Below are 12,140 nucleotides of genomic sequence, written 5' to 3' on the forward strand. Positions count from 1 at the left end.
AAGGGAGAGGCTGGATGCCAAATGTACAGCCAGAGAATCTGCTTGTTTGTTTATTTGGATCGTACTATTAGAATGACTTCATTATGAACTGAACAGCGATAATTGATTGGTTCATTATTGCCTTCATGACTGGGTTATCAATGAGTAAGGTTTACTTTGGCATTGAGTAAATAGTATTGTGTCAGATGTCCAAGTGAAAATGTTCTTTTTTCATCAACGCATTGCTTAAGTGCTTTAGTTTGCATCTTTTAATCTTATTTATTTGTGCTATAAATCCATAAATAACATCACCACACACTTTCTCTTGATGTCTGTCATTGTGGGGAACTTTACTGTTTGTTTTCATTTTCTATAATGGGATTTTTCTGCCAAATTCAAGTCCATTGTTAAGGAATGACGTACGCTGGGGGATTATAGGTTTACTCTGAAGTGACAAAATGTTGCAAATTCATATTCACAGGAACGTCTTGTCTTTGATCTGTAACCTGTAGTTATTATATCATTTCATTACACTGATCATACAATAACGTATCTGTTTGCATGATGCTTGTGCAGACATTGCAATTTGGATAAGGATGAATTGTGCAAAATGTCATGTGTCAGTCTCTTGACCACTGAGTTGTGGCCATTTGCATTTATCATGTTGCTGTAGTGCAGTCTATAGTCTATATTACTCCCATGTGTTTAGGAAAGACCTGCTGCAGTATCATTTGAGACTGAAAACCTGTAATGGATGTAACAGGTGTACACTTAATTTGCAACTCAAACTACATGATGTTTATTTTCATACTATTTAGTGAAGATCAAATGTAGCCAATTATCACTACATCCAGTATTAAAACTAGTTTCTACAGATGCACATCTGAGGGAAAAACCAGTTCAAGGCAAAGTGTGACCAGGTCAAAGAGATGGAGCTCACACAGCTCAATGCAGCGTGGGAGGGTCTGTTGACTGTCAGGGAGAAGAAGGCAGTCGCTGAGCTCACAGCTCTGCAGGGGAGCTGTGAGAGGAGGGTGGAGCACGTCGCTCAGGACAAGGATGAGGTGATCACCAATGCCAGGACTGAAACCATGGCGCTGGTAGAGAAAACCCTGGAGCGCATGGCCAGATTAAAAACCTTTGGAGACTGAGATCCACCAGAGCGAGACTGAGTGGCAGACAAAAGTTAACTCTCTGGAGGACAGACTCAGATGTGAGAAGAAAGAAAAGGAGGACGGCTTTAAAACTAGAATGGCCCTCAGCGGAGCAGGTAACTTCTCGAGGCCAAACAATCCTACTCGTCTGTGTAGCTCTTACAATAGAAAAATCAATATTAAAGCACCAGATCTGGATGACTAGCTGGATCTTTTGTACAAACTCACAGATGTCAACACCAAAAATATCGAAAAATGCCTTGTTTTGCAGTGTTAAGGAAAGATGTTTTTAAAAAAAAAATCCTGGATCCACCCCTTTAACTGGATTCACACAAAAATTGAACAGGTTCTTCTCTGGCCCATGATCCATCCCTCCAAGACAAACAAACAGAGACACAGGCCAAGGCCAGCAGGATGGAGGAGGACATTCAGCACCTCACTTAGAAAAATATTGAGCAGGAGGCAAGTCACATCACCTGATCATTTTTCAATTTGAATAATCACTAGTTGGATTATAAATTGGTTTCAGATTTAGCCTTTGGAGGAGAAAATACTGAAACATGTTGTCTGTGTCTTTTCAGGAACTCGCCTCCAAATCTGACAAAGACGAGGCAAAGAGGGAAAAAGGAGGAAGAGAAATCATCGAAGGAGGTAAAAAAAAAAAGAGGCTTAAGAAAGAGATGAAAGACAAGAGGGAGCGTGGGAAGAAAGAAAAGGAAGAGACAAGAAGGAGAGGATGTGGTAATGTAGGCCACATGCTATTATGATAACTTGTTGAACTGACAACTTGACAGCAAAGCTTTCATAGTTATCTGACTTTCTGTGAACTGAAGACAACTCTTCATTTTCATCTGAAAACAAAATGAAGTAATTATAGTCTGTAGGTTTTTACTGCAGCTGAAACCTTTCACACAGCAGGGAAACGCTGCCCTCTAGTGGTGAAGCTTTAGTACAGCTTCATACAGTACACCAGGCCCATTCAACTGGCGGCCCGCGGGCCCACTGCAGGCCCGCCGATCAATTGTTTAATTAGGCACCTGCAGCCACAGAGGCCCTGTTCATATTAACGTGCGTCTCCAGTGATCCGATCACAAGTGGTCAGCTCTGTACGTCAGTTCACACCTGACTTTAAAATGCGTCTCCACATGCGTCTCGATTGACCACTTGTGATCAGATCTAATTTTCTCGCTTTACATGCAAATAAACAGGTATTGTTGTTTTTAGCCAATCGACAGACGGATCTGTTGTCAGGTGGTCAATCGAGACGCATGTGGAGACGCAAGCCAGGTGTGAACTGACGAACTTGGAGCTGACCACTTATAATCGGATCACTGAAGACGCACGTTAATACCAGGTCTGAACAGGGCCACTGCTGAAATGTAGTTGTGTGGCATCAAATGATTGTTTGTTTTCTAAAAGCTTACATTTTCATCTCGCTCCACTGTGTTTTATTTACCTACTTATTTTTGTAGTTTCTTTCTTTATGCTTTTGAATTTGCTGTATGTAGGTCACAGTATTTAGTAAATAGAATTTTACAGGTTTCAATCATGTATTTTTCCATTTAAAAAAAAGTAAAACTCATGTATTTCAACATTTGTGACGACAGTATTAGATTATGACTAGATAATGATCATATTTGAATTAACAAAACCAAAACAACACATGTTGAACAACGTGATTCACTGAAATTCATCTTGGATCCTCTACGAACACATTGCTCCCTCTTCCGCTAACACTGCACACATCCACCATAAACACACTCTCTGTCAAACCAGTTTGTCCTGTGGATTTAAATAGCCAGGAGGAGGACTGAAAGTCCAGGAGGGATTCTGAAAGGATCTATTCAGCTCATCTCTGACATTTTTGCATGTTTAATAACCCTTGTTGAAAACAGGCTGTGACTTCCTTGATCACATTGTAGTCATTTATTGAAAAGTAAATGTATCTGTCAGTAAATATCTGTCCAAATAAAATAAAACTTCAAATCACATTTCACAGTTGAGATAAAAAGCAACATCTGAATCTTTACAGAAACCCTGTTAACAATAGCAATTTTGCAGCTGATGCAACACAAAAGGTTTTTTTTTCTCATGTTGCATTCAGGCAAACAGTATGTCCAACAGACACAGACAACCTGGAACGCCTGAGGTAACATTATACATATGAATGGATTCAGGCTCAGGGCATTTTAAACAGTGAGGAAAAAACTGCCAGCACAATTAACAATTAAAAAAAAATACAACTGTAACATACTTCACTTGCACCTGGATTTGTGTATTTGGTTTGAAGTTCAGTTTTAGTGCATATTACATCTTAAAGCTGTAACATTTTTCCTGCATATTGATGAATATAGTTCAGAGTTGAAGATAATTATACCTCATCAGCTACTTTACGTCACAAAAATAAGTAAACAACTACTTCTAAATAACTCCCAGGACATTAAACTTCGCTATGGTATGTTAAATGTAAGTGCGTGTGTGTGCCCATCATCATAGGTATGTTCTTGCTGGGTTTGAGGATGCATCCTCATTGTCACTCTTGACTGATGAATCCTCTTCCATTTCTGCTTGTTTCAGCTGAGACTTTGTCGACAACGCCTCACTCTGTTCAGATTTTGTCGACTCCGGTCTCTTCACCTGAGACTTTGTTGATGGTGCCCATGACCTTTCTGACTCCAGACCATTGCCCTGCTCAGGTCTGTCCTCCCAGGGAGGCCTTGTGTATGGCTGAGACTTCGTGGACGCTCCCTCGTAGCTTTGAGACCGGGAGAAGACGGCTCCGACAGGCTGAGCCTTGCGATGAGAAGCTGCCTGGCTGGACCCGTTGGAGGAGCGGACCACCAGGTAGCGGACGGAGGGGCTTTTGTCTGCATCATGGGCTTTGAGGGGGCACGCAGAGCTGATGAACAAACCCCCTCCCAGAATGAGCAGGATGGATGCTCCCCAGCCGATGTAGAGACATGCTCCAATCTCCCTCCGCTGAGCATCAATGGACGCGCTGTAGAACTTCCTCACCACCGCCCCAGCCGCCCAAGATGTGGGGATCAAACACAGCAGTCCTGTGGTAATCAACACCGCCCCTGCTGCTACAGCCACCTTGCCCTTTGCCCCGCCTCCTTGCTCATCCAAGAAGCGAGTGCACTTCCCTCCAACGAAGGCCAGGATCAGGCCTATGCCGCCTGTGGTGATGGCGAGGACGGTGAGAGCCCTGGCGGCCTGCAGGTCAGCGGTGAGAGCGAGGAGGGACTCGTACGGCTTACACTGGATCTGCCCTGTGCTCTGCACCACGCAGGTCATCCAGATGCCCTCCCAGATGGTCTGGGAGGTGACGATGGTGCTGCCCACAAAGGCTGTGACCCTCCACATGGGCAGTATGCAGCTGATGATGACCCCTGCCCAACCCAGGAGGCACAGGGCGCTGGCCAGCATCTGCATCCCCATGGAGGCCATGGTGTAGCAGAGGCGGGAAGATCTCTGAAGCTGCTCGAGAAATCCCCACAGAGGTGCCCTGATGTGTTGATTTGTTTCGGTGGAGCTCCTTTTGCTTTCACTCCAGTCTCTCTTCTCTTCTCTTCTCTTCTCTTGCGTCTCCCTCAGAGCTTTTCTTTTTCAGTCTGTGATGTTGCAGTTTTCATACACCTCCATTTTTTCTTGCCACAGTTACAATGTAAAGTAACTATCTCAGGAACACACAGCCTTTTCTGACTATTTCAGTCGTCTGTCCGGCCCCCAATAGCGTTTACTTGACTCCAGGTGTGTCTCAGTTCATTTGTTTACAGCCTTACTTTTCCTGTGACTCGGTCCCTCCCCCCTCCGTATCCCCAACTGCTGTCCTCTCCTTCCCCCTCTCTCTCAGTAGCTTCTCTACCTGAGAGTGCTCTTTCTTTTCTGTCACCTGAGCGGCTGCCTGTGTGCTACTGGTCAGGTGTGGATGCGCCACACCTAGTCAACAGGGAGAAGAAAGGGGAGGAGGTTAACAGAAGAAAGAGAAAGAGAGAGGGAGAGGGAGAGGTAGCTGTGAAACTGTGACATCATTTATTCCCGCCCTTGTTATCTTTGATGAGATTATTTCGGAAGCAGTAAGCATCGGATAACGCAGGAAGAATGACAGGCCTGTGAGCGTTAAACATGTTTATAACACACACTGTCATTGGGGCTGAATTGTTGTTTTTATTCTCTCATAAACCATCTCTCTGCACAAACGCTGAAATGGGTTGAAAATGGAAAAAAAAAGGAATTTAATGTGATTTTATTTAGATGTAATCTCTGTGCTCATTCTCAATGTATCTGTGTGTGTGTGTGTGTGTGTGTGTGTGTTTACAGATCTCCTGGCAATGCGCTTGCACATGTGAATAATGCGTGAATGCAGGATGTATTTGTGTAACAAAAAGGAGAGCAATGTGGAACACAATCTACCGAGAGTCAACCAGTTTCATTCTAGCAGAGTTTACAGCAGCAGAAAAACCTGTTCCAAACATGCGAAACCCCTCCCCATACACACACACACACACACACGCACACACACACACACACACGACACGACCAAACCTTTTAATCAGGCTCAAAAAATAATCTTTAATCTCACTGTCCTTGTAAAGCTCAGAGGGACAGTTTCTGTGTCCATTCTTTTCTTTTATTTTCCACATTGTGACTAAACTAAAAAGTATGTTTGAAGGACTCAAACTATTTTATCTTATATAAACATCAATATTGTCATTGGAAACAAACACAAAGAGTCAGTTAAGTGTAGTAGCGTATATGTGTTGTATTTTTACATCAAGTCTTCCTATTTATACACATAAATACACTATATAAAGAAATATAAGGACATAACTATTTGTGAAGATATATTTTGTATTATACCAGCCTCCGTTTATGGGTCTCCACAAGAGGAGTTAGCTCATAGTTGTTAATAAATAATATTAATAAACGCTTGTAACTGCTTAAACTACATTATAGTGTTTTATAAACTATTTGTAAAATTTGTATATACTGCTTGTGAATGCCAAACATGTTACATTTTGTTTTTATTAACAATATCTCTTTTTATCTTCTCATCCTCTTATGCAAAAGTTAAAAAAAAGAGATAAAAAGAGGAAATATTACATATACACAGAGTTATCAATCAGTCTCTTGGTTTATTTAGCATTGTTTCGTTGGCGGGAAGAACACATAGTCACACAGCCTGTTTGTAAGGATTCTTCCATGTGAACTTGTCAAACCAGATATTTGGCATTTATCATCACTGCAACTGCAACACAAAAAAAACCCAGCAGCAACAAGATGGAAAAACGTAATTGCACATGCTCACATACATGTAGATATGATTTACATCTTAATGTCATGCAGTAATAAACACAATAACACAGAATCAGTCACTTGATCATCAATATTCAGTGAGTTTGATAGAGAGAGGGAGTATCAGACACGTAACGGCTAAAGATAAATACACAACGTGTTTCATACACAGCAGTTTTTAACAAACATGCTCTGAATCTCACACACGTCATAGAGAACTTGTTATATCAGTGTGTGAAACTAATAACTAACAACATAAACAAAAGATACAAAGAAATTTGTGTAAAATACAAAAAAACTGAATGTTCACATATAAAGAATCAAAAAAACTGCACATTTTACAACATGTTTTTCAAATTAAAACACATGCTTAAGTGGCATCCTGTAGAAGCTCCTGTCTTTTCTAACAACATTACAGATGCTTTTTCTAAATGGTTGAACTTGACTCGTCTTTGTGGGACAAACAGACGGTGAACGTTTCATATATTCTTTGTCTAATCTCTTTCCTGCTGACGATCTAAACGTAGGCCTTGCTGCTGTCCGCAGAGCGAGCCTTGGAGTACTTCACGTCATAGTCGTTCTCATCACTGGGAGGACAGGAGCTGCAGAGGAGACCCCCACCCAGGAACAGCAGCCCTGCGGTACCCCAGCCGATGTAGAGCGAGGCCCCCAGCTCCCTCCTCTGAGCGTTGGTCATGAGGGGGTTGTAGAAATCACGAATGATGGTGTTGGCGGTCCAGGAGACGGGGATGAGCACCAAGAGGCCTGCGATGAGGAAGATGATTCCAGCAGCGATGGCCACTTTGCACTTTTGCCTTTCGTCATCCACAAAGTTGGTGCACTTGCCCCCGACCACGGCCAGGAGGATCCCAAAGACCCCGACGATGATGGCGATGACCACGAGTGCTCTGGCGGCCTGCAGGTCCTGAGGCAAGGCCAGGAGAGAGTCGTAGATTTTGCACTGCATCTGGCCTGTACTCTGTGTCACACAGTTCATCCACAAACCTTCCCAGATCACCTGAGAAGTGACGATGTTGGCACCGATGAAGGCCGTGACTTTCCAGGTGGGGAGAGCGCAGATGATGATGCTCCCCAGAAAGCCGATGATGGCCAGGGCCGTCCCCAGAATCTGCCTTCCGCTAGACACCATGCTGAAGCTCTGACGATCTCGTCACAGAGGAAAGACTGTGCGTTGCTGAGAGACGGGGTAATTTATGTGTGAGAGGAGACAAAGGAGCAGGTAGTGGTTTTTATTGCCCACTCGGAGGAGAAGCCGACAGTGACTTGCCGACAGGTTTTGTTGTTAAGTCAGAGGAGGAGTTTCCTGGTGAGGGCTCTCAGCTGAAACTGGTTTGTGAAGACATCTCACCTGACCAGTTGCTTCGCAGCAGCAGTGGAAATGAGACACGGCAGAGTTTCAGAGATCAACACAGAACCCCTTATAACAAGTACAGCACACTATGTTTAAAAGATGTTCAGTATTTACTCGGAGGACATTTAAGTATGTAACTGTCAGTTCATCATGGCAACCTCAGTTTCAACGTCAGTTTCTACTTACTTGTTTTTCACTCCCTCCAGTTGTGATTCATTATTCACTTTGAGTCTAAATACAAAATTAAATCCCTTAAAAAGCTATGTGAAAGTCTTAAGTGTTAAGAAGCAGCTCACAGTATCACTGAAGTATCTAAGAGTCGTTCACAGTGAGGGTAAAAGCACGGGCATTTTAATGTTTGGAGTGTAATGGCATGTAAAGATGACGACATCCCTGCGAGGAAGCTCCCTCTTGTCCTTCTATCGGTGGTGGCTCAGCACCAGTAGTCACTGCGTCACGGAAGGACACAACAGATACTTGCTGAACATCATCTGTGTCCAGTTTAATGTGTTTCTTTTTATTTGATTAGATAAGCAGAACAAAAAGAGTGCACACACACTCTGGAGTCACAGCTCTGTTCATTTTTATCAGAAACATTTTGACCATGTTCTTAGTTCTTAGTTCTTCCTCAAGCAAATATCCACGTGAAGGAAAATAACCATTACTATAAATGGATATACAAGTATAATTAAAAGAAATGCTATATATTCCTTGTTTTTCACGTATAGCCCAGCACACAGGCTAAAAACAAAGTGCTAAAAACAGTTTGTGTTTTGTCGACACATTTATCACAACCATATCTCTGGAGGATGATGTTTAAACAGGAACTTAGATTCATCTTTAAAAAGTGTCGATAAACGATAAAGACGGCAGCTAACTGGTTCCTTGAAAGGAAACCTGTTAATTCTATCTGATAAAATGTGTGTTAGGAGGACAGACTGACTGTATTTCCATTTACTTCATTATTTTAAAAATAATTTAAAATAATGTGTTACTTATTATTCTTATTCTATTTATTTTATTTCCTGATACATAGCCTTTAAGTCGTTAAAATCATCTTGTATGTTCAGTATTATGTGAGAAGCCAGCTCGGCCAAAATTGAATATTTAACTTGCACATACATGCATACATCCATACACATACATGCATAACATGCACGCATATGTGTGTATCAGTATGTATGTGTATGCAAGTGAGAATGCATCTATGTGTGTTTGTGTGTGTGTGTGTTTCAGGATGTATTTATATTTCTGCATGAATATATATGTGTGTGCTTATGTGCAAGTGTGTGTGTGCTGCACCATACTTTAACCTGAAGCTGCAGCCACAAGAGGCTTGTTATTAATATCAAACCTTATTGATCTGTCCGAAGAAGATGCTGCGATAGTTGGGACGGATTAATATTTAAACAGAAAGGATCAGTGACCACACTTGACGTCTAAGTGATTCCTGTGGTCAGTCATTCTTGAAAACAGTCCATCCCTACAGATTAGACCCCATCGTAATAATATTCATTTGGCACCGTTGTCGCTCTGCTGGGAACGTCGTGCACCAGATTTGGTTTCATTCCCATGAATAAGCCCTCCCCGTCGTCTGGTGTCCCTGATCTGTTTGACAGATTACGGCCTAAAGTCCCCTGCTCAGACCCCGGTTGTGTCCCCTGAGGATGATTATAGAGCCCAGCCAAACTCTGAGCTTTATTCAGGGGGTGATAGTCATGCACTTGGGCTACGTGCTCTAGCATCCTATTTGGCGATTGATCAAACATCCTCCAGCTGTTTGACCTCATGACATCAGACTTCAGAGTGTCCCTGCGGGAGGAACTGTTGCTGAATCGAGTGCTGCTGCTGTACGGCATGTAGGAGTGGTAGGAAGGTGGGGGTCTCTCCTTCTCGCAGCAGACGAAGCAGATCAGAGCGCCACTGAGGAGGAGCAGCACAGCGGAGGCCCAGCCTATGTAGATGGAGGAGCCCACCTCCCTCTTCAGGGCAGCAGCTACAAAGGGGTCATTGTAGATTGAGATGGTTGCTCCTGCTGACCAGCTGACTGAAACCAGACACAGGATGCCAGAGAGGACACACAGAACGCCACCCAGCAGACAGGCCTGGAAGAAGAAAGGATATTATGATGAAATGTCTCAACTCAATACTCAATAACAGTACGTCAGCATCACTCACAGACCAGATTGGAAAAATATTTGTATCATCAGTCACGGCTTGTTATGAAACTTTCAGTGTGAAACTCAGTATCATGAAGCAGAAGCACAGAGCACCTTGACTGTGAGCAGATTGGACTTCATGTATAGCACCACCCAGTGGTGCAAAAGCTTTGATTCTCTGTGGTAATGTAAATTTAATCTTCATTTACCCAGTTTTGCAGAACAAATATTTCTACATTTTTCTATAAAACATGCTGCGTTGTTTTGATGCAACTGGAAAACCTTATTTAAGAGGTCATTTCAGGGCGCGCAGAAAAGAAGTGAAACAGCATTTAAAAGTTGGGATTTGATCAAACGATCATTGTTTTTCTCCTTCACTGTGAACTGTTAGAGAAACTTGACGTCAGTATCCACATTGTCAAGTACATTGAATTTAATTGAACTAAAATTGCAATTTCATGACTGATTACTGAGTCTCTAGGTTTTCTATGTTTGGGTGCCCTGAACTGCCCTGGGGCCCCCGACTATCAACAGCCCTGGGCTCACTGTGTGGCAATTAGTTGGTGGTAATTTGATGAATTACAAACTTGCTCGGGAGTATGTGCCGCTAAAGCACAATCCAAACTGAAATGGTAGCGGCGTTAAGGTGGCTGCTGCATTTGTGGTTACTCTTGAGATCTTGTGGAGGGGCCATGTGTTGAAATGTAATTTAAGGCCTTTAAGCATAATTGTGTTGGAAATTACTATATAAATTTGTTCTCATTCATATTACCACTGGCAAACCAGAGAGTTGGTCCCAAGGAGGTTAATATTGGTCTGCCCTTCACTTTTGTTGTTTTTAAGACAGTGAAATTCAAGAATTCAAATTCCTTCCTGCAATCTACACTTTTACACTTTTACAGCGTTTCCTTACAGAGCTGCAAACCTCCCAGTCCACACAATATGAGTAAAACTCCAGCACCTTCTTTCTGGAGGAAGACGTGTTCGGAGGCTCAACGGGGTCAGGTGGCGCTCCACTACAGTTGGCTACGCCTCCTCCAAGGAGGGTGACCATGAAGCCCAGGAGGCCGGCGAGGATGGAGAGCAACGTGAGGGCACGTCCTGCCTGGATGTCGGGGGTCATGGTGTTGGACGACGTGTGTCTCTTACACTGCATCTGACCTGTCGCCTGGAGGATACAGTGTAACCACAGACCGTCCCACACCTGAGACGGAAACAGAGGGAATCTTCACAGAGATTTTAAAGGCTGGACAAGATCTAAAGTTTTCATGGGGGTGAGGTGCATAAACCCCCGAAGTCTTTTGGTGGTGAGAAGCAGCTCATGTGCTCAATCATGCAGAAATCCAAATTCAGTTCAAAATCTTTGGTATTCTAATTTCTGGTTTTTGCATTTTGTCAGTCAAAGTGAAAAACATGTTTTTCAGTGTGATCCAGCATTAATGTGACTAACATCAATTCACATCACTCTATACACTTTCACACTGAACCCCCTTCCTTTTCATTACAACATGGCAGACCTGCTGGCCAATGCAACGGAAATGATCAAATTTAACATGTAGTAGGTGAAATGAATTCCTCTGAGATGTACTGCATATCTACTTACCGATTGTGCAGTCACAATATTTGCTCCCACAAAAGACGTATCGCGCCACATCGGTAGTCCGCATGCCAAACACACTCCTAAAACACCCATCACACACAGCGCCAGGCCCCCGATCTGCCGGCCCTGCCCTCCCATTTTAAGATACACAAATACACAGATATGCAGCAGTAAAGTAAAACCTGAGCTGCGACAAAGAAGCAAATTCAACAAAAAATATCCACTGTGAATTTTTTATATTATGTTTTTGGTATTCTTGGCAGGTTTTCAGAGAGAAGAATAAGAAGAGAGTCAAGCTCCTGTTGAAGCGGAGAGTAAGTGGCCTCTCGTCAGCAGTTGTGTTTCTCTGTTAAGCAGTCAGATGACAAAGATCAACAGAGATGTGCAAACTTGCAGCAGAAGGAGGCAGTTTGTGAACAGTCTGTAAATAAAGCGAGAGTATTCAAATACCTCTGAGCTTAACCCACATCAAGTTTTTCAGGCTTTTAAACAAAGTGAAATGGATGATGCTTCTCAAAAGTGACACATTTTTCTGTGTGTGTGCTAAAAAAATATTTTTTATTAATAGTAAAAGAGAA

At 42.8% G+C, this 12,140-nt stretch overlaps 2 protein-coding genes and 1 pseudogene across 2 annotated transcripts; all 3 read right to left on the bottom strand.

Moving 5' to 3' along the window:
• Window positions 1–3,058: 3,058 nt before the first annotated feature.
• Window positions 3,059–5,037, bottom strand: LOC111217182 (claudin-4-like). Its single transcript, XM_022738943.1, has one exon. It carries the CDS (start codon window positions 4,581–4,583, stop codon window positions 3,624–3,626), a length of 960 nt encoding a protein of 319 aa, XP_022594664.1. The 5' UTR covers window positions 4,584–5,037; the 3' UTR covers window positions 3,059–3,623.
• A 1,137-nt stretch (window positions 5,038–6,174) lies between these two features.
• Window positions 6,175–7,709, bottom strand: LOC111217122 (claudin-4-like). Its single transcript, XM_022738850.1, has one exon. The coding sequence runs from the start codon at window positions 7,579–7,581 to the stop codon at window positions 6,949–6,951; it is 633 nt and encodes a 210-aa protein (XP_022594571.1). The 5' UTR covers window positions 7,582–7,709; the 3' UTR covers window positions 6,175–6,948.
• Window positions 7,710–9,293: 1,584 nt separating this feature from the next.
• Window positions 9,294–11,700, bottom strand: LOC111217030 (annotated as a pseudogene).
• Window positions 11,701–12,140: the final 440 nt, after the last annotated feature.

The sequence above is a fragment of the Seriola dumerili genome, unplaced genomic scaffold (assembly GCF_002260705.1).
Source record: "Seriola dumerili isolate Sdu_G_001 unplaced genomic scaffold, Sdu_1.0 BDQW01000040.1, whole genome shotgun sequence".
Classification (NCBI taxonomy): domain Eukaryota; kingdom Metazoa; phylum Chordata; class Actinopteri; order Carangiformes; family Carangidae; genus Seriola; species Seriola dumerili.

Excerpts from the sequence above, each read along its gene's own strand:
- LOC111217122 (XM_022738850.1), bottom strand. The coding sequence starts at position 7,581 with ATGGTGTCTAGCGGAAGGCAGATTCTGGGGACGGCCCTGGCCATCATC.
- LOC111217182 (XM_022738943.1), bottom strand. The coding sequence starts at position 4,583 with ATGGCCTCCATGGGGATGCAGATGCTGGCCAGCGCCCTGTGCCTCCTG.